This window comes from Equus asinus, chromosome X, assembly GCF_041296235.1.
Source record: "Equus asinus isolate D_3611 breed Donkey chromosome X, EquAss-T2T_v2, whole genome shotgun sequence".
Lineage (NCBI taxonomy): Eukaryota > Metazoa > Chordata > Mammalia > Perissodactyla > Equidae > Equus > Equus asinus.
Genome location: NC_091820.1, coordinates 109,450,175 through 109,475,384, shown reverse-complemented (window position 1 = coordinate 109,475,384; position 25,210 = coordinate 109,450,175). Strand labels below are relative to the sequence as shown.

General features: G+C 36.0%; 1 protein-coding gene across 11 annotated transcripts in view; it reads left to right on the top strand.

The window, feature by feature from the left end:
- The window catches only part of KLHL13 (kelch like family member 13), a 252,617-nt gene that overhangs the window by 199,257 nt on the left and 28,150 nt on the right, over window positions 1-25,210 (top strand). For all 11 annotated transcript variants that reach the window (XM_070502766.1, XM_014831782.3, XM_044763153.2 and 8 more), the window contains one exon: window positions 16,595-16,736. In XM_070502766.1, the coding sequence (XP_070358867.1) occupies window positions 16,595-16,736 (142 nt within the window). The remainder of the gene's footprint in view (window positions 1-16,594; window positions 16,737-25,210) is intronic.

Here is a 25,210-nt window from a genome sequence, read left to right as displayed (position 1 = left end):
GTGGTTTTCTGGTGTTTTGGTATTCATTGTTTTAAAACAGCAAATAGTTCCTTCAGGCTAATGTTATAGGGTTAACGTATGAGATTCAAAGGACCCGCTGAAATAGAACAGTATTAGCATTAGCAATCCTTTTATCTTTTCTTCACAAGCAGCAAGTTTTGATAATAACGGTGTGGCAATAAGGAGGAAAACAATAGGTAAGAATTAATCAGTGCTTTGTAACGGTGAATCCTAGCAAGACAGACACTGGAGATGTTTTCCTTCGAATTTTACCTTTCTAGAGCTAAAAAACAATGGATGTAGGATGAGTGTTAGTGAATTAGACTTGTCCTTTTTTAGCCAATGCACTTGTGTTCAGTTAGCTTCCTATTTACAGTGATTTTGTTTAATATGTAAAATACACTTTATATTAAATATCAATAGCACAGTATTTTATAGCAATTGTTTTCTATCATTTCATCATTAAAATTCACTGTCTAGATTTCCTGAGAAAACATTGTGCATGCTATGTAAATATTCCTTTTTCTGGGTGATTCAAAGGATAGACAAAATAAAAATATGCATTTCCTAAATTTGACATTTTCTATCCCCTAAGATTGTCTTTTTTCTGATTTACTGAATAAAACAAAACCTTGTGGTTTTAGAAATATTTTTTATTTAGCAAAATACTTTTTAAATTGATAATCTCAAATTAGAAAGAATATATTTAGTTACTTCCACAATTACCATATACATAAACTTTTGTTTGTGTCTGCTTAATTTGTTTTTACTACATATGCTCAGTCTAATGAAGTTATGTGGAGAAATAACATAAGTAACACCTAAAAGCAATTTGGTGTTAGTTTGTAACTTTCTTGGCATGTTCCTTGGGAATTTCCATTGTCTGAGCTTGCAGAAGGGCTGGCTTAACACTTATTAATGAAAAACCATAGAGATAAAAGAGACCTGAGAGGTCATTTAGGGAATCCAAACTCCCTTTAAAGCAGGAATCCTTCTTGTAACACCTCTGAAAAATGGTGATATACGTCCTCCTTGATCACTGTCAGTGACAAAGAGCTCACTACCTCACCAAGGCAGCACCTTTCATTCGTGGACAGCTCTTCCTTATGTTTACCAAAATCAATTCCTCATACCTTTTATCTCCTGTTCCTAGTGTGGCCTTGTGGAGCTATATAGAAAATCATCTGTTTTCTGTATTACGTACAAGCCTGGAAATCTTCTGTTTTTTTAACCATTACTCGTGTGACATGTTTTCCAGACCTTTCACTCTGCTGGTTGTCCTCATTCGGATAGTTTTTTCATGTTAATCTTTATGCGAGATACTACATCTGAATACAATGCTCCCTATGTGGTCCGACTAGAAGAAGACACCTCTCTCCTTTTGTACAGATATTCTGCTTGTCTTAAAGAGCCTGGGATTGTATTATTTTTGAATTATAGGGTTCACACTGGACTGTGGTGAATTTAGAGTTTACAAACCCTTTGCAGAGGTTTCCGATTGGATTGCTTGCTCCTCTTAATCAGTGTTCACTCTTTTAGCTACTTGAGATCTTTTCGTCTGAGGAAGCCTGGCATGTGCAAGTGAAGTTAAAATTTTTGTTTTATAGCCTTTTGTGTGTGTGTTTTTAAAAGATCTCTTGAAACCATTTAATATAACTTAAGAATATTGCACACAAGAAACTTGCAAGACAGAAAGCTAGTATTTCTGATGCTTTCAGATATTTCCAAGAAATTTACTTGTCAATGATTTATCTAGATTCATTGTTTTCTATACTTAAATGAGTGTTACTTCCAAGTCCCCCTCAAAACACTTGCCCCAGAGGGAAGGCAGGAGGAAATGCAAATCTTACACCCTCATGGGAAGTCTGGAGTGACTAAGAATTTTAAGGACTCCAGACATTCTGCTTGAAACTTAGAATATTTAGATGAGACATAAGTAGGACCAAGTTAGGGGGAGGGAGAAGAAAGAAGTAAGAGATAGGCAAGTATTTGTGTTAATGACTTTATTACTTATGATTAAAGAATCAAGAATTAAAAGCACTATGCACGGTGATATTTTACATTGAAATGGCAGCCGTGGTGTATTGCTTTATTTCCTCAATACTGTGAGAAAGAGGTGGTGTAGATGTGAGATTCTTGAGGAATCAGGAGGGAAAGAAGTTACTGAGTAATCCATTTTTGAAAGTGCTCAGTTCTTTTTTTAATCACCTTGTATATTGAGTTTATAGTATTCAGAAGTTACTCACTTCCTGTTATGTGCCAGGCCTAACTCTGCTGGATATTAGGGGATATAGTCCTTGCAGTCATTCAGAATGACTAGTCTTTATCTTCCATCCTATCTTTATTCATAAACAACTAAATTGCTCAGTTTATTTTACTGCTATGAAAATTCTGATCCAAGATAATCAGGTTAAATAATATTTTTGTTTACTGTACTTTCAGTGTTTATAATGGATTTAATGGCAATGAAAACACTACAGAAAAAAATGTGTCCAGGCTAAATGAGGAGACATGAATTGGAGATAGATACCGGTTTTAAAGTGCATATGTTTTTGTGATGATCATTTTGCAATATATACAAATATCGAATCATTATGTTGTACACTTGGAACTAACATAATGTTGTATGTCAATTATACCTTACTTTAAAAAAAAAGTAAAAAAAAATAAGGTGCCTATTCCATGGGATGGAAAATGATGCAATTTATGCTTAAACTTGATAGGTACCCTTTTAAACAAGAACAGAATGCCATCCTTTAAGTTGGAGAGGGTTTAGCTGCTCTATAGCGAACAAGCGTACCACAAGTGTACCTATTTTACCTTCCAAGCAGCAATAATTTGATCCCGGTCTATAAGATGTAATTTTAGTGAAAAATAAAATTATATTGTGTTACCAATTATAGTAAAACATTTTCACTGGCATGACTTACTGTGATGAGGGTATGCGTTGTTTTACCCAATTGTGCCACGTTTATGGTATGATAAGACAAGAGCCTGCCCAACTTGTTGGAGAGTACTTCTCATGATATGGTTCAATGGAAAAATGAAAATACAAATAAAAAAACAACTTTCAGAACTCTAGGAGCTTAAAACTTGAATCTCACCTATATAACAGTTATTGTAAATTTCATATGAAGTATATTTATTTGCAGTTTTAAAAAATTGTTCTGGTTTAGCATAGTTAAATGTAATATAATTTATTGAGTGCTACTATGAAAGTGCCAAGTGCGTTGCAAGCTGCCCCCTGAACACTCTCTAAGGCTAAGTCTTCCCTCTGTTTTACTCCTAAGAGCACAGTGGTTCAGGGAGGTTGACTATCTTGCTCAGTGTTACACTCCACGTAAGAGGTGAAGTAAGGATTCACACTCAGGTTGGCTTGATTTCAAAGCTCTTTACTTCTGTAATGCCTTTTGGTTTTGGTAGACTTTTGCTACTTTCATGCCATCTGTTAATTAGGTAATATCTCACTAGGATTAGAAGAACCAAGAAGTATGAGAGACAAGATAAGCCTTTTTGAGTTGGGTGGTGGTGTAGGGAGACGTTAGAGAGCTTTACTTGCAGTGCTGTCAAGTGGTGAAGTAGAACGCTGGAGCAGTTATCTTTACTTGCTGATATGATATCAGGACTAACCTCATTGCTTCCTGTTTTTCTTGAAGAACTATCCTACCTTCATTGGCTACCCACCTTTTTCCCCCGTGGTAATTAGCCACTGTTGACAGTGCTGTAGGTGGTGTGCTCTTTTTAGCACATTCTTAGGGTACTACCCAGTCGGTATGTTTAGTACTTTCTTGTGGACATTATTGTCTCATTGCTTATGAACAAGCACTCAAAAAAAACTCCATGTATTAGTTTTCTATTGCTGCCATAGCAAATGGCTGCAAACGAATGGCTTAAAACATCACAAACTTATTATCTTACAGTTTTTTTAGGTCAGAAGTCTGGTATGGGTCTCACTGGGCTAAAATCAAGGGGTCAGCAGGGCTGTGTTCGCTTCTGAGGCTCTAGGGGAGAATGTGTTTCCTGCTCATTTGGGTCTTTGACAGAATTCAGTTTTTTACATTTGTAAGACTACCAAGGTCCCATCTTCTTGCTGGCTGTAAGCCAAGGATCTATCTCAGCCTCTAGAGGCTGCCTGCATTCTTTGGCTTGTGGCTCCCTTCCTCCATCTTCAGTACCAGCAATGCAGGAGTCTTTTTCACATCCATCTCTCTCTGACCCACTCCTCTGCCTTCTTCCTCCACTTTTAAGGTCTCATGTGATTAGATTGGAAGATGCAGGGGCTTGATTGAGTTTTTGATTTAAAGGCCTTGAATGCTGTATTTTAGAACACTAAAATTTTTGAGAATGAAACATTATGAGAATGCTAGATCAGAGTGGCAGGCTCATTTGTGTATTCGTGGGCAACTTGGCTAAACTAGTGCTTATGCCATCCCTGTGCCCCGCCTCTCTCCCCACCTCTCCTCCCACTTTAAAGTCTCTCATTGCAGGTATTTCTACAAACTCGCAAGGACCTTTGTTCTTCGTTTGCAACTTGCCCTATAGCATCTTCTATTTTCACTTTTTGTTTTTCTGGTTTCAAAAATATAGTGCTTTTCACTGATCAGTGAGATCAGACCAGGGCATCTTAAAAAGAGTATAATTATCTTATTCAAGGTTCTTTGAATCCAAGAGCTGGAAGGAACCTTAGAAATCACTCTGTGCCATACCATTGTACCTTGAAAGAGAATGTGCTAGTTAAGTCTGGTCACTTTTCCTCCGTCTGTGTACATTTGTATTTGATGATTTAACCCAGTCTTAATTTATGCGTCATTTTTATTATTTTATCCAATTTCATCAATTGTATTACAAATTAATGTTAAAAACCAGTTTACTACAAAACCCTCAACTAGATTTCTCTTTATAGATGTGATTGCATCAGAGCTTTTCTCTTGTCCTACAGTGAACCATATTTCTAATTAACTCACAATTTGATCTAGCTTTAGTTTTGGTGAGCCTACAAAATATTTGAAATAGAATTTTGAAAAGTATGTGGATGTTCTATGTTGTAAATAGATTATCCAGTAGATAATCCCTTAGCGTTACCGAATTGAAGTGATTTTTATTCATTATGAGAACTTTCCTGCAGAGTGTGTGTATGTGATCATTTCTGAATGATTCACTGCTAAACAAAAGTTCATGGAACTGGAGCCACAATTTTCCTCTTAAGTAGACTAGTGACCAGGCTCATTAGCATATTTTTCACAGGCATGTTGCTGAAGTATATAGATGGATGTAATTAGACACTGGCTTGTTTTCCAATGATGTGGTGCAGTATCATATCATCTTACATTTTGGCTTTCTTTCATATAATTATAACTGAAGATTATACTTTTAAATAGTGGACATTGCTTAATTGTTGATCCGGCCTTGCAGATAGCCTGATCTGGGACTAATCCTTTAAAATAAAATGATAGTAAGGAAAGTTGATGTTATTTATGTTTTTATTTAGTGCTTGTATGCTAAATATGAACTGATACACTTCTCTACTAGGGAGAAAGTTTGCAATTAGCTTTGTTACTGTGGTTTATATGAATTATGCAACATAGTATTTGTTAGATAATATAGAGAATTTGTTGTTTATTGTTATTGTTCATATCAGTTAGTCCTTTGGAAAGTAATTATTTCTTTTGCTGAGATCTCTTTGCAAGCAAGCATCCCGCCTGCTCTTTGTTCACCTATCTCCTAGTGCAGTGCCTGGCACGTAGCGGATGCTCAGTAAACGTTGAGATGAATGAATTTAGAGAGAGTAGTTTGTAGGTCTGTAGCCTTGTGCAAGCCACTTTGCTTAACAGTATTGAATTTCTTCATTTGATATATGCAGTAATCTAATATATCACAGTCTTGTTAGAGAGTAAGTTACAGCTATCTTTCCTATGAAAAGAACTAATCCAAAATCCTGATTCTGTTCCTTGCTTGATAATAAATACCATGATGCTGGCACAGACTGAAAGTAATTTTAGTAGAAGCAATTTACCAGTGACCAGAATACTTTAGTCATGGTTCATCAAATTGTAATTTGATAAAGAAAATAAGACTATAATCTCTTCCAAGGCAGCAACTACTCTTAAAGTTGAGAGTTATTTGACTTATTTTCTCATGTCCTTTACCGTGATGGAGAAAACTATTTTAGACAAATTTATGTTTCGAAACTAGTATGTTTGCTCTTAAATGATAATGTGTTTTCTGTGTATAGTTTGAAAAAAGGAATGACTAGGAAGAAAGGAAATCTGGCTAGGGTTTAGGAGAAATAAATAAATTTAAAATTAGTACTCAAAAAATCATCCACTTGTACTTATGTTCTGAATTGTTTTATACTTAATAGGGCTTCAACTTAATTGCAAAGGTTTAGCAGATATTAGATTTAAATTAAGTAAATTTTTCTTCTGTCAAAATGTTTAAATAAAATGGCTTTTACAGATAACTTGGTTAACAGTAGAAGAAAAGGCATAGCTGTTTAATATGTATGAAAACGACATATTCTGAAACAAAACAATTGATAGTTTGTGAATAAATTTGAATTTGGATTTGTTCTCTAATCATTAAATATATATTTACTTTGAATTATTTGCTGGAATGTGTGAGGAGTTTTAGTTTAGGAGGGCTAGTCCCAGAAGCCTTGAATCTAAGAGTAGGAGATTTGGTTTGAACACCATCAGTGAGGAGTCATTGAATACTTTTGAGCAAGGAAGTAACTTTCAGAGCTATAAATACAATCACAGTATGTGACGAAGCTATAATATAACAAATATGTAATTTATATGGGTGACCAAATCCAAATAAGAAGTAATGGATAGCAGAAGTGTGGTAGGGGCAGTGAGAGTGGAGAGGAGGCGAACGGTAGGGGCATACTAGAGAGATTCGGTGGTGCTTTGAGTTGCTGGACATGGGAAGCGGGGAAGAAGCAGGAGGCAAAGACGACCAAAGTGTTTTGATGATAACCATTTTCTTTTGGAATCTAAAATATCCTATCTATGACTCTCTTGAATGCATGACATCTACATATATTTGAGATTCCCGAACTTTCTTCTGACTGACCAAGCTTCCAGAAATGATCATTAAGAACTATGTAGTCAAATTCATTTCCATTGAGACTACCTTTAAATAAAGTGATTTTCTCATTAAAGCACGATCTATGAAAAGATTGGATTTGGAGATTTTAAAATGACTAATTGCCTCAAGAAGTAGCTGTGGTAGATGGAGTGAGTAGCATTTTCCAAGGAGCTGGGCAAACTGTTTTGACACCTTGACTCTTGCTATCCTCATCTACTTGGTGGCTCCTCCCTGGCTCCTCCTCACCTGCACTCTGAGAGTCTGAAATTATAAATTGGGGTGTGGAACACTGCTTTAAAGAACTGTATGGAAGGAAGGAAAGGAATGCTTCTTTTTTGCTTGCTTAATATCCCTCTCTTGTATTTATCTCAGACAGATCAAGGCAGTGCTTCATTACCACGTCACAATTCGTAGGCAGCGTGTGCAAAACACATACATGCACAGTCTGGAAATGCTCCAATTATCTTCTATTTAAAATTCCCATTTAAATGACTGTGAAATGTGGCTGCTCTATGCCTACTGAGTCATATTATTTAAATAATATGATCAGCCTCTCCCCTTTTTGAGTTCCATCCAGGAACATATACTCTCTTTAAGCCAGAGGCCATAATGTTCCTAAAAAGAAATACCTCACCCCCCAAAATGGCAAACTCCCCATTTTCAGCTACCTCCTCCCCAAAAACAGGTCCACCTTCCGTTACCATTTTTACCATTACCAAATTTTATCAAGGATATTTAATATTTTGTGTAGACAAATATAGTCATGGTACATAAATACTTAGCCCAGAGGACTCCTTTCTTAATGTTACGGCACTGTGGACAAAGACTGATAAAAGCAGTATTTCTGTAGAGCAATTTTTGTTACTCACATTAGCAGAGCTGTCTGGTTAGACATGAAGTTGCATTGTGATAGGAACTCAACATTGAAGTAATCTTAGTTAAAATAGTTTTCTAAGAGTATAGTAAAATGGTGAATCCTGATGACATTTTAGGAAAAAAATCAGAAGCCATGTTTGGGGTTAAAGACTGCATTTCTACTCTTAGAATATGATACTTGAATATGTAGATAAGTAGGTGGGCTGTAAGTGACAGTAAAGATTTTTTGCATCTCCCAGCAACCTGAGAACATAAGGTCAGCAATCAGCACGTTTCTTTATGGTAAGCATAGTACAAGAGGGATAACTTGAAGTCTTATAACAAAGTTTTATGAAAAAGAAAACTTGATGAGGCAGGTAGCTACAAAGTGGAAAATAATTTTAATATGAAAAGTTATACTTAAATTAGACTCTTTGCTTCCATAAGCTCCATATCTGAGATGAGCTTGAGAGAACTATGCTGAGCATGAATCCCAGACTCCTTGGGCTGAGAGTGTGTCTTCTGGTTTTTTTTCTTTTTGTATTACCTTCTCCTGTCTTAAAAATACTGGCTGGCATGTTAAAACATTGATTCCATTAAATTATATTAAACATGTTATATTAAAACATGATGGATTTGATACTGAAATTTTTATCACGTTCATTTAAATAATTAGAGATGCCTCTAGGTCATTGCAAAATCAAGGTTGAGATTTGTTATATTTACTACAGGCTTTGAAGACGTAGAACCAGTGGGACTCTTAGAGCTGCCAATTATAATTCTTAAGACATGGAATGCTATTGGCTATTACTTTGTAAGTTTGAAAGTCTTATTCTTTGGGTTTTTTCATGTTTCCTTTTAAAAGGGAAATAAACATTCCCTTAAGACCTGGTCATGAATTATTGACTTTGTGAAGTTGAGTATAACTGGAAAATTCAGAAAAGGCAGAAAAGAATAGGATTTTTACCACTTGATTAATGATTCTCCTGTTCCCAAAGAGATTTGTCTCGGTGATTTCCAATTGGTTTTGAGTTTGTGGAATCTGCCTTTATAATAATCTCTAAAATTGGATAACTTGGATGTTTAAATATTTAAGAAACTGAAATTTTAGGCAGGTGAAAGCCCAGTTTTTTAATAACATGCTTTTCCATTGAAATACACTATAGCCCAATAGTCGAAATTCAAAGTTGATGAGCTACAGATAATAGGAGTAAAATGACACCTTGGTTCACAAATCCTCTGGGACCAAAAAGCTCCTTGAAAGAAAGTTGGGCTGGGTGTTGAAGCTCACGTTCCAGTTTCTTCATTTTGGAATTGAGGAAGGAGAAGGCATGCTCCCTGCTTCAGGTATAGCTAGCTCGACTTCTCAATGGGCAGGGCTGGTGCTGGCTGTAGGGTGGATCATCTTTCCAGAAGGCTTATGCTCGGCCAAAGGATTATAACTCTTTCCTCTGTGCACTAGGAAGGGGATTATTGACAGTGATGGGAGCACATGCTGTTTCCCCCAACCCACGTCTACATATTGCCATCTCCCTACCACCACTGCCACTTTGTGTACGCCCTCACCCTGTATGGCTTCTTAAGGCAAGGGAGCTTTGACTTAGCTTTTTTACATAGTAGGTATGGAATTGGCATTTAGAAATTCATTCTTTTGCTTACTCTTTTATTTCTGCTTCAGGTGTCTGTCTTATCAAAATATTATAAGAAGTGTGAAGAATGAGAAATTGTATATAAACCAAGCTTCTAAACAGAAGAATTTTCTGTTCTAGATGCCTGAGACTTGATGTAGTTTAATTGGTATATGGATTTTAAAAGATGAAGGAAGACTAAAGTTTTGAAATATGGTAGACAGAGGGAGAAAACATTACTTGTCCAGTTTTTCAGGGACAGGATTGAGATATTCAGTGCAAATACATTACAGTTTGCATAATTAACTTTCGTCCTGTTCTAGTTATCTAATGGAGTATCATTTGTCATTTCATTTGTTTAGCCCAATTCCCTCATCTGTGTCATAGTGCTATTTCTGTGACTGTGATGGGTGGGTTTGGAATTCAGAATCTGTTCTTTTAAATGTTGATATCAGTAATGTAAAGTTCTCCCTAAGTTTGATCTGGGTTATATCCTAGGATATGCTACCTCCTTACCCCATATGTGTTAGGAAAATGGCACAAGAGATTTTTAGCATTTGTATTGTTTTCATGGATGTAGTGGTAGAAGTGGGTAATTTTAGACTGAATTAATTCAACCAGAAAATTACTTGCCATAACAGAATGTGTCTCTCTGAGTTGCTCCTTGTATTTATAAATTAAGCATTGAAATGTCAATTGCTTTATGGCCTCTACTCTGCTACTTTTCATTTCTTAAGCTTGGCATAATGGGAACGGTGTGGGCTCTGGAATCAGACTCAAGTTCAAATCGTTGTTAGCAGATTCACAGTGAGACCTTAAACTCTCTGAGCTTCAGTTTCCTGTCTTTAAAATGGGATTGTTATGAGGATTAAGTAGCATAGAGAACTTGTCTGGCACAATGCCTAGTACACAGCAGGTGTTGGGTAGATGATCTTATTCCTATATTAAAACTGACATCAGCTATTTATTAATGTGATTTCATTTTAAATGTGACAGACATATACATATTAAGGAGCTTCTTTACTTTGGAAAATCATTTTACAGTCTGACCCTATCACTTTGAACTTTTTTTTCTCTTTTGTGGACTCTGGTATTGCTGCAGCAGAAAAGAAAGCCTTGAAAGATTAGCAACCATTTTATATCATCTATGCTAAAGATTTCCTTTAGCAAATTCATTGTGAGTTGACAATAATATACTTGTATTTATCTCATTAAATAATACAAATACCTAACCAAGCTTTATCTTTCTTGATTCCTTTCAGGCAAACACCTCATTAAGGAGATATATTTTCCATAGTTTCTTAAAACAGCCATTAATTTATACGTTATTAAGAGAAGTTGCTATGATATTTATAATTTCCTTGTCTAATGATACTGTAAGTGACATTTTAGTTGGGACATATCTTTCAATATTTTAAGTTTTAAGGTTTTTATTCTTTCTTTTAATGAAAATACCAGGCTTATTATACATATTAACTTACTTCATGAGTTGGGAATTTTCTTTCTGATTTTGTAAAAAACGCTTTCCCTCATTTTTTTCTTAACGGAAGCTGAGTGAGAGAGAGACGGGATGTGTATGTGTGGATCATTCAGTTTGTTTGGGTGGGGTGAAGAAGGAGAGCTAAGATTCTGCATTTTGTGAGGCAGGAAGGTTATTAATATCTTTAGAATTCAAGGCACTGTGCATACTTTGAATCTATAGAAAAATCAATGGGAAATGACTTCTACCATCTTAGCTTTTTAATTTATTTCTCAAGGGTGGAAGGAGATACCTTGACAGATTCAGCACTCAAATTCAAATGAGTATGAGAACAGGTGGCCAAATTTCTCCTCCACCTGCCATGCAACTTTATCGCAAGAAATGTTTCATTTAGCAAGTGCTGTTGCCAGCAGACACTTCTTTGTTTCCGAGCAGAAAAACAAATGGAGGGGGAATACTGCTTTGAAGAAAACCTTTTTCTTGACTTTCTTTTTAAATTGTGAGTGTGAGAAATATGTCTTTTATTTTTCTGGGGGACGGGTGGTGGAAAGCGAGTCAGCGCCTTGATGAAGCCGCCCGATTTGTTGTATTATTATCCCATTCATGGCTTCCCTTTTTGGTTTGTGCATACCAACCCACTGGCACTGACTTTCACTTAGGATAATACTATTGCTCTGGGAAATTGCAAAATTTGTATAATACTTTTGACACTAACTCAGAAACCCCTATTCTTTTGTTACAGTGGAATTATTTTATTAGAATGCATTATTAGCTTTAACCTCTTTGTAATGTCATGGTCGCAAGAAAAAAAAGTCTGATGAAACTAATTGGGAACTAAATAGAGAAAAGTTGTGTTGTTCATGTGTTTTTACCTTTCTAGCTTTTCTGAGACTCATTTATTTTTTTTTCCCTTCAGAAATTAAAAATAGTACAAGAAAATAAAGAGAACAATTGGACAACTGTTCTGATAGTCTTGGGCAGTACTTTTTTCTGCAAGTGCATATATCCTATAGCATCTTTTATTCATAGCATTGTTAATGTGCTGTTCTTCATTTGGTGTGAGCAAGACATTAACATGCCAGCGTATGGGCTTCCACATATAGCTTCTCCACCAAGGAAAGTCAAGTGTTTCGTGTTTTCGTGCTAAGAATTTCAAAAAGCACTAAAATGTCCCCTCTTTCTTGATGATAAAATTTGACCTCACCTGGCTTTCTGTATAACATGAACTGGTGCTTGCAATGATAGAAACCAATTGAGATGCACATTTCATAATTCGTCCAGTCGACACCTCATTTTTTAAACACAAAAGCACTCATTTCAGTGGGTTTTGGGGAAATTTTTTTTGGTATGGAAATTGATGAGTATTGGAAGACTCTGTGAGACTTTGGAGCCAAATGAAGCAATTGTGAACCCCCTCCCTTCCCCATATAGCATACTAACAAACAAGATTGCTGTAGTGAATTCTAAGAGAATACGGTTCTTTATGGAATGCCTCTCAGACCGTGACCTCTACAGAATTGTTCATTGTAGAAAACATACTTGAACCACATTGGCAGAGCACTCTTACTGCAGCCCACCTAGCAGGTGCTACATGTAAGACACAATCCTTTATTATGGTGTTAAGTACAAAAAGAAAAAAATATTGTACACTTGATGATCTTTAAATTCCCATTAAAAAATCCGTTTGGGTGAACAGTGCCATGCAGATGGCAGGGGCTCAATACATGTTTGTACTAGCAATTTTAAGAGTACATTTTCCACACTACCTTTCATAGGTTTATAGATTTAAAGATGGAATCTTTGCTTTAATGTGCGTATTCTGGAATACTAATGAAGTTGAACATTTTTCTGTTAACCATTTGTACTTATTTCTTCGTGAAGTGTGTGCTCATATCATTTACACGTTTCCCATGAGGTAATTTTTAAATTATTGAAGTTTTTGAGGTGAGATTATAATGTTAGCATCACCCTGTGAACACGTGACAATTACTTAGACTTTCTCTTTCCTTTGTCTTCAAATGGCAGTGCAAAGAAATGCTACGGTGTGTGTGTGTTCAGCTTGACCACCTTTGCAATGCTTTCAGTAAAACGATCAGATAGTGCCTCTATCTCTACCCCAATGCTCTTCAAAAAAGTAATTGTTCTCTTTGAGCAAGCACAGTTGACTGATTCATGTATACTTTGTGAAAGATTGCTTTTGTGCTCTGGCTGGTCATTGTTTAGAAAATAAGATGCGTCCAGTGGTAGTAGGGTGGGTGGGAGTGGCATGGTAGCAATATACAGACATTGTAGGAAGAAGATTTGATTTTTAGACAGAAAATTGATGAACACAATCTCTCCCATGAATAATTTTATAGTGTTGATGAATTGGGACTATTTGGGCAGGATTTACTTAATTCTAAGTTAGCCTGTAAAAGTGAATCCAAATAACAATTCTTTTAAGCAGAATTAAGAAATTATTATTCTTAATGAGTTTACATAGAACAAAAGGTTTCCTGCATAACTGTCTTATAAACTTCAGAGCTATTATCTACTTATCTACTATAAACACTTGATTTTTCAAATGGATGGGCTGGAAGAGAGCAGAGGTATTTTAGTGTTAGCTAGTGTTGGAAGAGTTAGTAGTAATTAATAATCCTACTAGGTTTCTGACTGCCAGCACTACCTCATGGAGTCAACCCTCAGCCTGGGAAGTTATTTAGAACAGGAAACTGCTTTAGAAAAATTTTCCTGAAGGGCTTCATCCTTCTAGATCAGGGTTTCTCAACCTTGGCACTTGTGACGTTTTTGCCTGAGTACATCTTTAACGTGGAGAACCCTCCTGTGCTTCATAGGATGTTTAGCAGCATCCCACTGGATGACAGTAGCCCTCCCCTCGCCTCCTCCCCCTTGCAACAATGAAAAATGTCTCCAGACATTGCCAAATGTGGGGAAGGGGGGAGGCAAAATCGGCCTGGTCCCCCTGCCCCACTGGTCTTTCTATTGCTTTTAACCTTATGACTTGAAAAAAGATAAGATTAAAAAAATGTTATTTAGTTTTGGAATTACTCAGATAATCTTTCCTTTAAGGCTGGTTGGTTATAATGGTGGCCTAGGCTTTGCAGAGAGGCTTCACCTCCCTGCAGTGCTGGAGACCACTGCTCTTCACATCCAGTCAATAAACTTAATGAAAAGGACATAGAAGAGAACATTGAATCTGCTCAGAAGGTTGACATGGCATCATGTACTGTTACTGATGCAGAAATAATAGGGAGTGTTCTGAATGTTAAAAAGTCAAAAGATGTTGATAAAAGTCATAAAGAAGATGACTTTACTGAAGGCTTCTTCAGGTTTGGAAGTAATTAATTAGAAAGCCGGCCATATTATCTTGCCGAGAAAGGGCTGCATTTGCACATTCTGCTTTTCAATTTGAAGAGCAAGAGACAAATAACAAGTAAACAAGTTGTTATTTGTAGTTTATTCAAAAAAGGGAATTTCTAGGATATGTCTTAGGGGCAATGTGGTTTCAGCTTTACTCCTGTCCCTTTTACATCTGTGGTTTTATAAAAATGATAATTGATGGTCATTTACAGCACTGCATGATAAAGAAATGTCTTTGGAATGATCCGCAGAAATGAGATTCTGTATTCATTCAGATGACATATATTAAACCTCTCATGAGCCAGGCTCTATGCAGGGAATACGGAAACTAATAAAACATTCTGCTTGAATATCCCATTAAAGTAATTGTGGATGAATGGAAATTTTCTGGTCGTGATACCAATCACCATCAGTCCATTTCTCACTTTTCCAATTGATTCTGTAATTTTTAGTGTCTCTGCAAAAGCTGTTTAAAAGTATGTGTGAGTGTATGTATCCTACATATCATGTATATAATTTAATTCTTCTCAAAGCTATTTCTGAAACCAGTGAAAAGCTATATTCATTTTCTTTTATTCTTGTTAAAGTCTTATTTAAATTATTCTCTTCTTTATTAAATTTCCATGAGAATTGAATAAAACTTGGTTGTATATTATTAATTCATTTTTTGTTATACTATGGTGCTAATATCATTAAGAAGAATTGATGTCACCCTTAAGGCCAGAATTTTTGCTGATTATTGCAGAATTTAAAGCCATTTGGTTGGTGTCAGTATTCAAAAAGCAGGATCTTTATTAAAAGTATGGTATAGTCTTAATACTTTTTTCTTGTTAAAACTGATCAACTTAGATTATAGGTATGGTAGGAAAAAAAAAGTGAAATTTTTATGGTATTAGGTAGCCCAGACTTAGAAAAACAAATAATTCAACATTTAAGAAGTTACAGATAAATAGGAAAAATACAGAGTTCTAGCACTTGAAAATCCATTCTCCCTCCTCCTTTCCTAAAGCCCGCTTTAGCAGTCTACATCATGAATGCACAGATCCATTCAGAGCCATGGACTCCCTGCTCTTGGGCAGATGATTCAGAGACAATTTTAGCAACGTATTCCTAAGGAAACACAGGCCCGCCTAGTCTAAGGAATAATGCAAGGTTGTACCATGATGGTTATTTTTTTAGTGTAACCTAACTGAGGCCTTTTAACTATTAAATATTTTGCCATGTTCTTTGTGAAACTACCTGGCCTGTTGAATACAGGTTCTCCAATCCTTATTATGGTCTCTGAAAAATTACTAATGTAATATATACATGAGCATAGCTTATATTTATTATTTCTATTATTCATTTCTTTGAAACGATGGAAATACCTCAAGACTGTAGCTGTTTAGCTAAATAATCCCAAACCAATAAGCGAGGGATAATGCTAGAAAATGAAATTATTTCCTGGGTAAAATTTTTTGTTCACTTGGGGTTGATTAGAACTATAACTAACAACAGAAGAGGAAGTAATGTATTCATATATCACACTTAATCTTTGACTTCTATTAATGGGGTGTTTGGAGTTTGGAATCAGACAAGACTTAGATTCAAATCCTGGCCCAAGCACTTTAATACCTTTGTGACCTTAGGTAAGTTATTTTTAACCTTTCTGTAGCTCATTTTCCTTATCCTTAGTAAAAAGGAGATAATAATAGTACTTATTGCAATGGATTGTTTTAAGGATTATGAGATCGTGTGTGTAAATTTCTTGGCAATTACCTGCTACATAATGACTGTTCAATAAATGATAGATATTATTTTTCTCTTTCTAAAAGTAGGTATTCCAGATTAATTTTAACTGTGAATAACACAATTTGATTGTATTGCTCCCTAAACAGTGAAATGCCAAAAGCAATTACTCTGGTGCTAAAAAAAACCCTTCATGATTACAGTTTTGAACTAGCTTTTAGGTTAATTTCTCAGTTCTCATTTATCTTTTCTGACTTTGGAAAGCTTTTTACATATACATGTATATTTCTTCTATGATCTAAAATGCTATGAGCCTAAAATACAGTGCAACTAAATTCAGCGTATTCCATAGTGAGATGATTGGCACCAGTGACTGTTTCTCTGTGTAGTTTCATTATTGTGAATTGTATGACGTTTTAATTTGCCTTTCTTTCTCATTTTAAAATATTTTCAGATCTCTAGTGGAAGAGGAAGACCAACACATGAAATTGTCCCTTGGAAGCAGCGAAATGGGCCTCTCATCCCATTTGCAGTCTTCCAAGGCAGGAGCTACACGCATCTTTACCAGCAATACCCACAGTTCTGTGGTGTTACAGGTAATCTAAGTTGTCCCTTTTGTAGTATTTACATAGCTTTAAAAACCACCTGGAGTTTTTGTGTGTCGATAGTGGGGGAGGTCGTATGTGTGTGTGGACAGGGTATACATGCGAACTCTGTACTTTCTGCTCAAGTTTGCTGTGAACCTAAAACAGCTCTAAAAAAATAAAGTTTGTTAATTCAAAAAAAGCAAACAAACACCAGAGGAGAAGCTTTAAGGGGACAGCTGCATAAAAAAAAAAAATCCCCAGAGTTCATTCTTTGTTTTGTTTGTGTAAAGGAGGTCTTGCTGTCATGCCACTTTCTTATAGAATATTGTACCTGGCAGCACTGACTTTCCATTACGTCTCAGCCAATGTAAATATCAGAAAGTGCCTACACTAAATTTTCGAGTTCTTCACTCACAACCTATTTTACCATCACCTTTATCATAGTCCTAAGATCATATTTATTTGGTGTCTCAATTCACATTGGCAATATTAGGTGCTGGAGTAGCAGTGAGGACTGCTGGATGCAAACACACTGAGAGATGTAAGAAGTAATAGCTGACATCAGAGGAGAGGACAGAAGAACAGTAGGAAGCCGAAAGAGCACGCAAAAATTGCACTGTCGAGCTATTTAACCTGGCGATAAGCAGTCCATGTACCCCTGACTGTGGTGGCCACTCCCTGACCTCTGTGGGTGTTGCTGAATTAGAGAACAGTATAATAGTGGATGTCCATAAATTTCTTATAGATATAGTTAAATTCTATCAATCTTCTTTGCTTAGTAAAATAAGGAAAATAAATCTTTTAAAATATATTTTTTAAAAGAAATCTCCTCAGGTGAATTTCATGCATATCCCTGATAGGAACCATTATCCTAAAGAAGTAGGTAGTGGATAGTGTACAGTCTAGCATGTAGCATAGCGAGAGAAGAGGCTTTTATTTGCTGTGTGGCCTTGCTGTGTGATGTAATTTCTGTGTGCTTCATTTTTCTTCTCTCTAAAATATGACCCTTGACCAGCAGATCTCTAAATTGTCTTCTAGTTCCCATTTGTGATTCACTGAAGTCTCATTTTCCCAGTGTTTCCATTTCTAATGGGAGCTGGGTTTTATGGGTCACTGTCCTGTGGGTATCATCAATAAATATGTAAGGGTCAGGAAGGAAAAGCTTTCCATCTGCCCACATCTTAATTCTATGTAAATGGTTTCATTGTTGGTTTTTCAGGGCTATAAGAGGAGAGAATGAGGGCATCAAGCAGTTAGGAAAAGCATGAGAGGAAGAGGTTTTTTGTTATATTAAAGTACTCTCTCTAAGGAAAAGTAAAGAAACCCACTTACCCCTCCACTATACTCCTGTGCTATCCATGGCCATAGTCACGTGTTAAAGCCGATTTTTGTGGTCCTCCTAGATTTTTAAAAATACTTTAAACCAAATAATGACAGCCACTGCAGTCGTTTAGAGCAGTGGTCCTCAAATTTTAACGTGGATCAGAATCACAAGGAGGAGGGTTATTAAAACACTGAGAGTTTCTGAATCAAAAACTCTGGGGGTGGGGCCCAGAAAAGTGCATTTCTAACAAGTTCCCAGCTTGCTGCAGGTCCAGGGAAGATGCTTTCAGAACCGCTGTTCTAGACGCAGCGTCCTTCTTCCATCAAGAGAGATGGCCTCTCCCTTCCTCCCTCTATATTAAGTGGAGATAAGTTATTGTTATAATGGAAAAAGACTGGAAATACCTTATATATCCATCAATAGGGAAATGGTTACATAAATTATGTTGCATCAAAACTATGTAATACTGTGCAGTCACTCAAAAGAGTGAGATAGATCTGTGTGTATTGAATGGAAAGAATGTATTCAATCAAAAAAGTAACAGGACAAATGTGGCATATCCACACAATGGAATGTTATTCAGCTCTATAAAGGAATGAAGTACTGCCACATGGACAACATGCATTAACCTTGAAAACCTGATGCTAAGTGAAAGAAGCTAGTTATAAAGACTGCATTTCTTGATTCCATTCATATGAAACATCCAGAATAGGGAAATCCATAGAGACAGAACGTAGACTAGTGGTTGTTCAGGGTTGGAGAAAATGAGAGGATACAAGGATGATAGCTAAAGGGTACGAGTTTCTTTTTGAGGTGATGAAAATATCCTAAAATTGGCTGTGGAGATGATTGCACATATTATCTGTGAATATACCAAAAAACACTGAATTGTACACTTTAATGGGTGAACTGTGTGGTATGTTAGTTATATCTCAATAAAGCTGTTAAGAGAAGTAACAGGGCACTATATATTGTATAATCCTGCCTATTTGTAGAAAAAATATACAATGTGTATACATATACATGAATATAAATGCATAGCAAAAGGTCTGGAAACATTAGGGAGGCTGGTGAATGATGTCTTACACTTTTTGCTGCACTGTTTAATTTTTTTTACAATTGAAATATATTTATGTATAGCCTGTGTAATTTAAAAAACATAATGGTTGACTAAACAAGTGTAGCTGGGTCTTAGAACCCCCAGCTCTGTCACGTTTTAGCTCAGCCTCTGTCGGTCCAGGCTGGTGGTGGGAACAGTGATGTGAAAGGAACATGAGAGTTGTATTAAGTGAGGATGATCTTTCTTCAACTGATTAGTTAATGTTATTATAATATTTTCCGTGGTGGCGTAGAGCTACCACTCTATATTTCTATTGAAGAACTTTGGATGTCTCTTTAAAAGTCTATTAAAAATTATGTTCTCACAAACTGAGGTTTTTAAGTACACACACCAACATGGACTTTGTTTTTGTACCTAATCTTACGTGTGTAGTTGTGATGGGAACAAGCTAGAGAAGTGTTTAATGTGTAAATGTTATCATTGTTTTAAAATTAGCAATCATACAAACTCTAGTTTCAAAAGGCATTGAAAGTAGCTGTCAGGGGAGCAGATCCCTGGGGAGAAACTGTTCTAAGAAGTTTCACTCTGCAGGATTGCCCCACTGCATAACTGTAGTGGAAAGGGCGTGAGTTTAGGCCAAAACTGGAATCAGTTTTACCACTTACCGGCTAGTTATGTGACTTTGGCAAAGTCTTTTATCTTACCCTCTCTGGGCCAGTTTCCTTATCTGTAATATGGGTAAGAGATGTGAGGATTAAATGTGACAATTCATGGGAAAGTAAGGTGCCTAATAAATATCCATTTATTTCCCTTTCATTTGAGCCAAACAGGGAAGGCGTCAGAGGAAATGTAGCTGATCAGAAGCGACGGGTATGCCAAATAAGGCGTCCATCTGGTTGGCTTGATCTGCTCTAGCAGATTAGTTGTCTCCATTAAATAGGCTTCAACAAACTGAGCTGTCAAACAAAGTCCCTAGAAAGAATTTTTGTAACTAATAGGCTTGGATTCCTAGAACCTTGAGCAAATCCCAGGAGAATCCGTGATGGCGTTAGCAGTGCAAATTACTTTTACTCAAGTAAGGAAGATGAACCAGGGTTTGCCTAAGTAGTAATTGGTAAAATCAAGGATTATTTCATTTTCCTCACTCCTTTGCTACTACTACAGCCATGGTTACTTCCCATGGAAAACTTCCATCTTTTGACTTCGCCTATTATCCTAGGTTGTTAACATCTTTTGCTACCCCATCCTAGGGGAATTAATTGAATCACACCCTTCCTAGCACCTTCACTTTTTAAAAAGTAACAGCTTTAGGGAGGTAGAATTTATCTACCATATAACTCACCCATTTAAAGTGTACTCTTCAATGTTTTTTAGTATATTCACAGGGTTTTGCAAATGTCACCGCAATCCATTGCAGAACATTTTCATTTCTCTATTATTACGTTGTATGCATTAGCAGTCACTCCCCATCTACTCCCAACCTCTTTCCTAGCTCTAGGCAATTGTTAATCTTTTCTCTGTCTCTATAGATTTGCCTATTCTGAAGATTTCATATAAATGGAATCATACAGTATGTGGTCTTTTGTGACTGGCTTTTTTTTACTTAGCATGGTGTTTTCAAGATTTAGTCACGTAGCGTGCATCAGTACTTTTTTCCTTTTCATGACTGAGTAATATTCCATTGTATGGATATACCACATTTTTAAAATCCATTCATCCATTGATGAACATTTGGATTGTTTCCACTTTTTGGCTATTATGAATAATTCTGCTATGAACATTCATGTACAGGTGTCTGTGTAGACATGTTTTCATTTATCTTTCATAGATACCTAAGAGTAGAATTGCTGGGTCATATAGTAATTCTATGTTTAATCTTTTGAACAACTGTCAGAGCGTTTTCCAAAGTGGCTGTACCAGTTTACATTCCCATTGACAATGTCTGAGGGTTCCAATTTTTCCATAGTCTCACCAACAAGTATTATCTGTCTTTTTTTATTATAGCCATACTGGAAAGTGTGAAGTGGTATCTCCTGGTTTTGATTTGTATTTTCCTGATGACTAATGATACTGAGCACCTTTTCATTTGTGTTTATGGCCATTTATATATCCTCTTTGGAGAACTGTCTATTCAGATCAGTTCTCCATATTTTAGTTGTTATTTTTTTATTATTCAGTTTTAAGAGTTATTTATATATTCTAGATATAAGTCCCTTGTCAGATACATTTTTTACAAGTATTTTCTCCCAGCACCTTCAGTTTTATGGTTCCTTGTTTTTCTGCCATAACTACTCTGCCAATCTTCTTCTTCTTCTTTTTTTTTTTTTAAGGATTGGCACCTGGGCTAACAACTGTTGCCAATCTTTTTTTTTTTTTCTGCTGTATCTCCCCCAACAGCCCCTGTACACAGTTGTATATCTTAGTTGCAGGTACTTCTACTTGTGGGACGTGGGACGCCGTCTCAACTTGGCCTGATGAGCAGTGCCATGTCCGCGCTCAGGATCTGAACCCTGGGCCGCCGCAGTGGAGTGCATGAACCCAACCACTTGGCCACGGAGCCGGCCCCTGCCAATCTTCAATACTTTATCCATTTGACCATATAATCTTTGCTACTGCATTACCTTAGTAGAGTTAATAGGACAGATAGTCAAGGCAAATGCCTGGAAGAATTCTGATTTTTCACTATTCTCTAAACGTATATTATTCCTTCACACTTCAGTGTATTTGCACCCATTCTCTCTCCCTGGAATGCCCTTACTTTACTTTTTCTGTCTAGTAAAACCCCTACTTATTCATAATGATCTATCTTAAACAGTAAGGGGTAAAACTAGGATTCCAGTTTTGGCCTAAACTCATGTCCTTCCCACTACAGTTATGCAGCGGAGTAATCCTGCAGAGTGAGACTTCTTAAAACAGTTTCTCCCCATGGATCTGTTCCCTGGACAGCTACTTTCAGTGCCTTTTAAAGCTGGAGTTTGTGTTGACCCAGGCAGTTAATGGCTCCCTCTATTCCTCCCTCCTTGCCCTTGTTGATAGCACCTATGAGTGAGATCTGCAAGATCCGGGATCTAATTTGTTGTTTCTCTGTGCCTATGATCTAGTGCTGGGGTACATGGTGACCGCTTAATAAATGTCCATTATTATTATTATTGTTATTTGTTATTAACATTATTATTATCATTAAAAGAGTTAATACAAAGAGCCTAGTCCAGTACCTGCACAGGGGAAGTACTCAATGCTTTTCACTGCTCTTGTTGGTATTGTTTGTGGAATAAATGAATTTGGATGGCAGTTGTAAATCACTTTCATGTTTACTTGCCTCACTGATACTTGAAACAGTATTGTGAAGTAGAAAAGGCAAGAATCATTGTCTCCGTTTTATAGATTAAGAAACTGAAGCTCAGGGAAGTTAGGAGGCTTGCCCAAATCATTTAGTCAATAAGTCACAAAAACTAGGACTTGAACACAGGTTTTCTGACTGTAAATTTGTGTTTGTATTTCTTCTACTCTTATTCTAAACTATATTATCTTTTTAAATATAATGTCTACAAATATTGTTTTCCTAAGTCAATGAAAAGTGTAAGAACATAAACTAACAAGGGCTAAAAGATGATTTGGCATGAATGATATAATGAAAATTTTATTCTTAATAGAAATAGCAGAATTATGCAGAATGTCTTCCTGCCTGCCTGCCCTTCTTCTCTTCCCCTGCCAAAATTGGAAAAAACTAAATCAAACAAACAAAGCAGAGAGAAAAAAATGTTAACCACCAGTTGGAAGCATCCTTGTTAGGACAAGGAGGCCATAACTAGAGTACCATGTTTTAGCTGATGGCAGTATATGTTAATTATAGAATGCTTTCCTAGGTGGAGACAATCATTTCTTGATTGTTGGCTCTGGTTACTCAAACCTACAAAGCTTGAAAATGTCTCCCTACCCTGGATGTCTAGGCTCCTAATTGGTATTTTCTCATGTTAAGATTGGTGCCTACCAGATTACTCTTTCCATATTTTCCTTCATTTTATCTATTTATATTCTTTGTCCAATTTGGCTTGTAAAGTCAATGAAAGATATCATTTTATAGTCTCAAATTATTATCTACGTAATAGAATGTTAAAGAAATGGGTTATCCCAAGGGCCTATGCAAATTAACTTGTGTTGCCTTCCAGTGGGCTAACTTCATGACATGGTTATCCTAAGGTAAACGTTTGGGTTGCTGATCATGTCATATTGATGAACTGTACCCTATTTTAAAACTTTATGATCATAAGATAAACAACTTTAAAAATGTATTGTTAACATAAGAAAGGGAGGCATAACGATTTTAAGATAAGTTATATTTTATAAAAGAAGACCTCAAATAATCTAGATTTTTGAAGTTTTTATTAAAATGGTACTTTTTATTTATTTCAGTTTCCTGAATGGCATCTAGAATATAGAGAAATGAATGTATAATTTTTCTAGGGAATAGCACTTTGTGTACTTAGGTTAGGGTACAATAGGCATTCTAATACTTCCAACTGAGTGTGTGTCTTTAAGATATAAGTTGGAAGAGAGTCTTTCACCTTTCCTTTTATGTTACTTTAGTGTATTATTACCCTGTTCTTTCGAATGAGTGTTTTTGGTTATTTAGCATGTGTTGAAGTGTAGAGAGGACTAGCACATACCAACTGAGAGTCAAATATGCTGTAATACATAATTTCAGTTTCTGACTGTTTGTTGCTGGTATATAGTAATACAGTTTGTTATTGATTATCGATATTGTATCTTGCAACCTTGATAAACTAACTTATTAGTTCCGGGAGTTTTTTGTAGATTCGTAGGATTTTCTACATGGATAATCATTTTGCCTATAAGTAAGGACAATCTGATGCCTTTTGATTTGTTTTCTTGCCCTATTGCACTGGGTAGGAACTCCAGAAAAATGTTGAATAGAAGTGATTAGAGTGTACATTCTTGCTTTGTTCCTGATTTTGGTAGGGGGAACATTCAGTCTTTGACCATTAAATATGATATTAGCGGGGCTGGCCCCGTGGCCGAGCGGTTAAGTTCGCGCGCTCTGCTGCAGGCGGCCCAGTGTTTCGTTGGTTCGAACCCTGGGTGCGGACATGGCACTGCTCATCGAGCCACGCTGAGGCAGCATCCCACATGCCACAACTAGAAGGACCCACAACAAAGAATATACAACTATGTACCGGGGGGCTTTGGGGAGAAAAAGGAAAAAATAAAATCTTTAAAAAAAAAAAATATGATATTAGCTATAGCTTTGAGGAAGTTCCTTTCTGTTCCTAGTTTGCTGAGAGTTTTTTTTTTTAATCAGAAATAGATGTTGGATTTTGTCAAATGCTTTTTTGCACCTATTGAGATTATCTTATCATTTTTCTTTATTAGTCTATAAACATTGCAAATTATATTGATTGATTTTTGAATGCTAAAGCAACAATAGATTGCAGGAATAAACCCCACTTGGTCACGATGTACTATCAAATTGGATTTGCTAAAATTTTTGGAACTTTTGCATCTATGCCCATGAGGGATTTTTTATTATCTTTGTCTGGTTTTGGTATTAGGATGATGCTGGCTTTGTAGAATGAGTTGGGACGCGTTCCCTCCTCTTAATTTTCTGAATATGTTTGTGTAGAATTGGTATTATTTCTTCCTTAAATGTTTGGTAGAATTCACTGGTGAAAATTCACATTTATAATAGACATATGGCTATTCAGATTATTTACTTCTTCAAGAGTAATCTTTAGTAGCTTGTGTCTTTCCAAGAATTTGTTCATTTTCACTAAATTGTCAAATTTATTGGCAAACAGTTGTTCATATTTCTTTATTATCCTTTTAATATCTATACAATCTGTAGTAATAATCACCTCTCTCAATCCTGCTATTGGTAATTTGTGTTTTTTTCTCTTTTTTTCCCTAATCAGTCTGGCTAGAGTTTTATCAGATGTATGGATCTTGTCAAAGAACCAGCTTTTTGGATTTATTGCTTTTTCTTTATTGTTCTGTTTTATAGTTCATTAATCTCCACTCTGATCTTTATTATTTCCATTCTCCTCTTAATTTGCTCTTCTATTTCTAGTTTCTTAAGCAAGA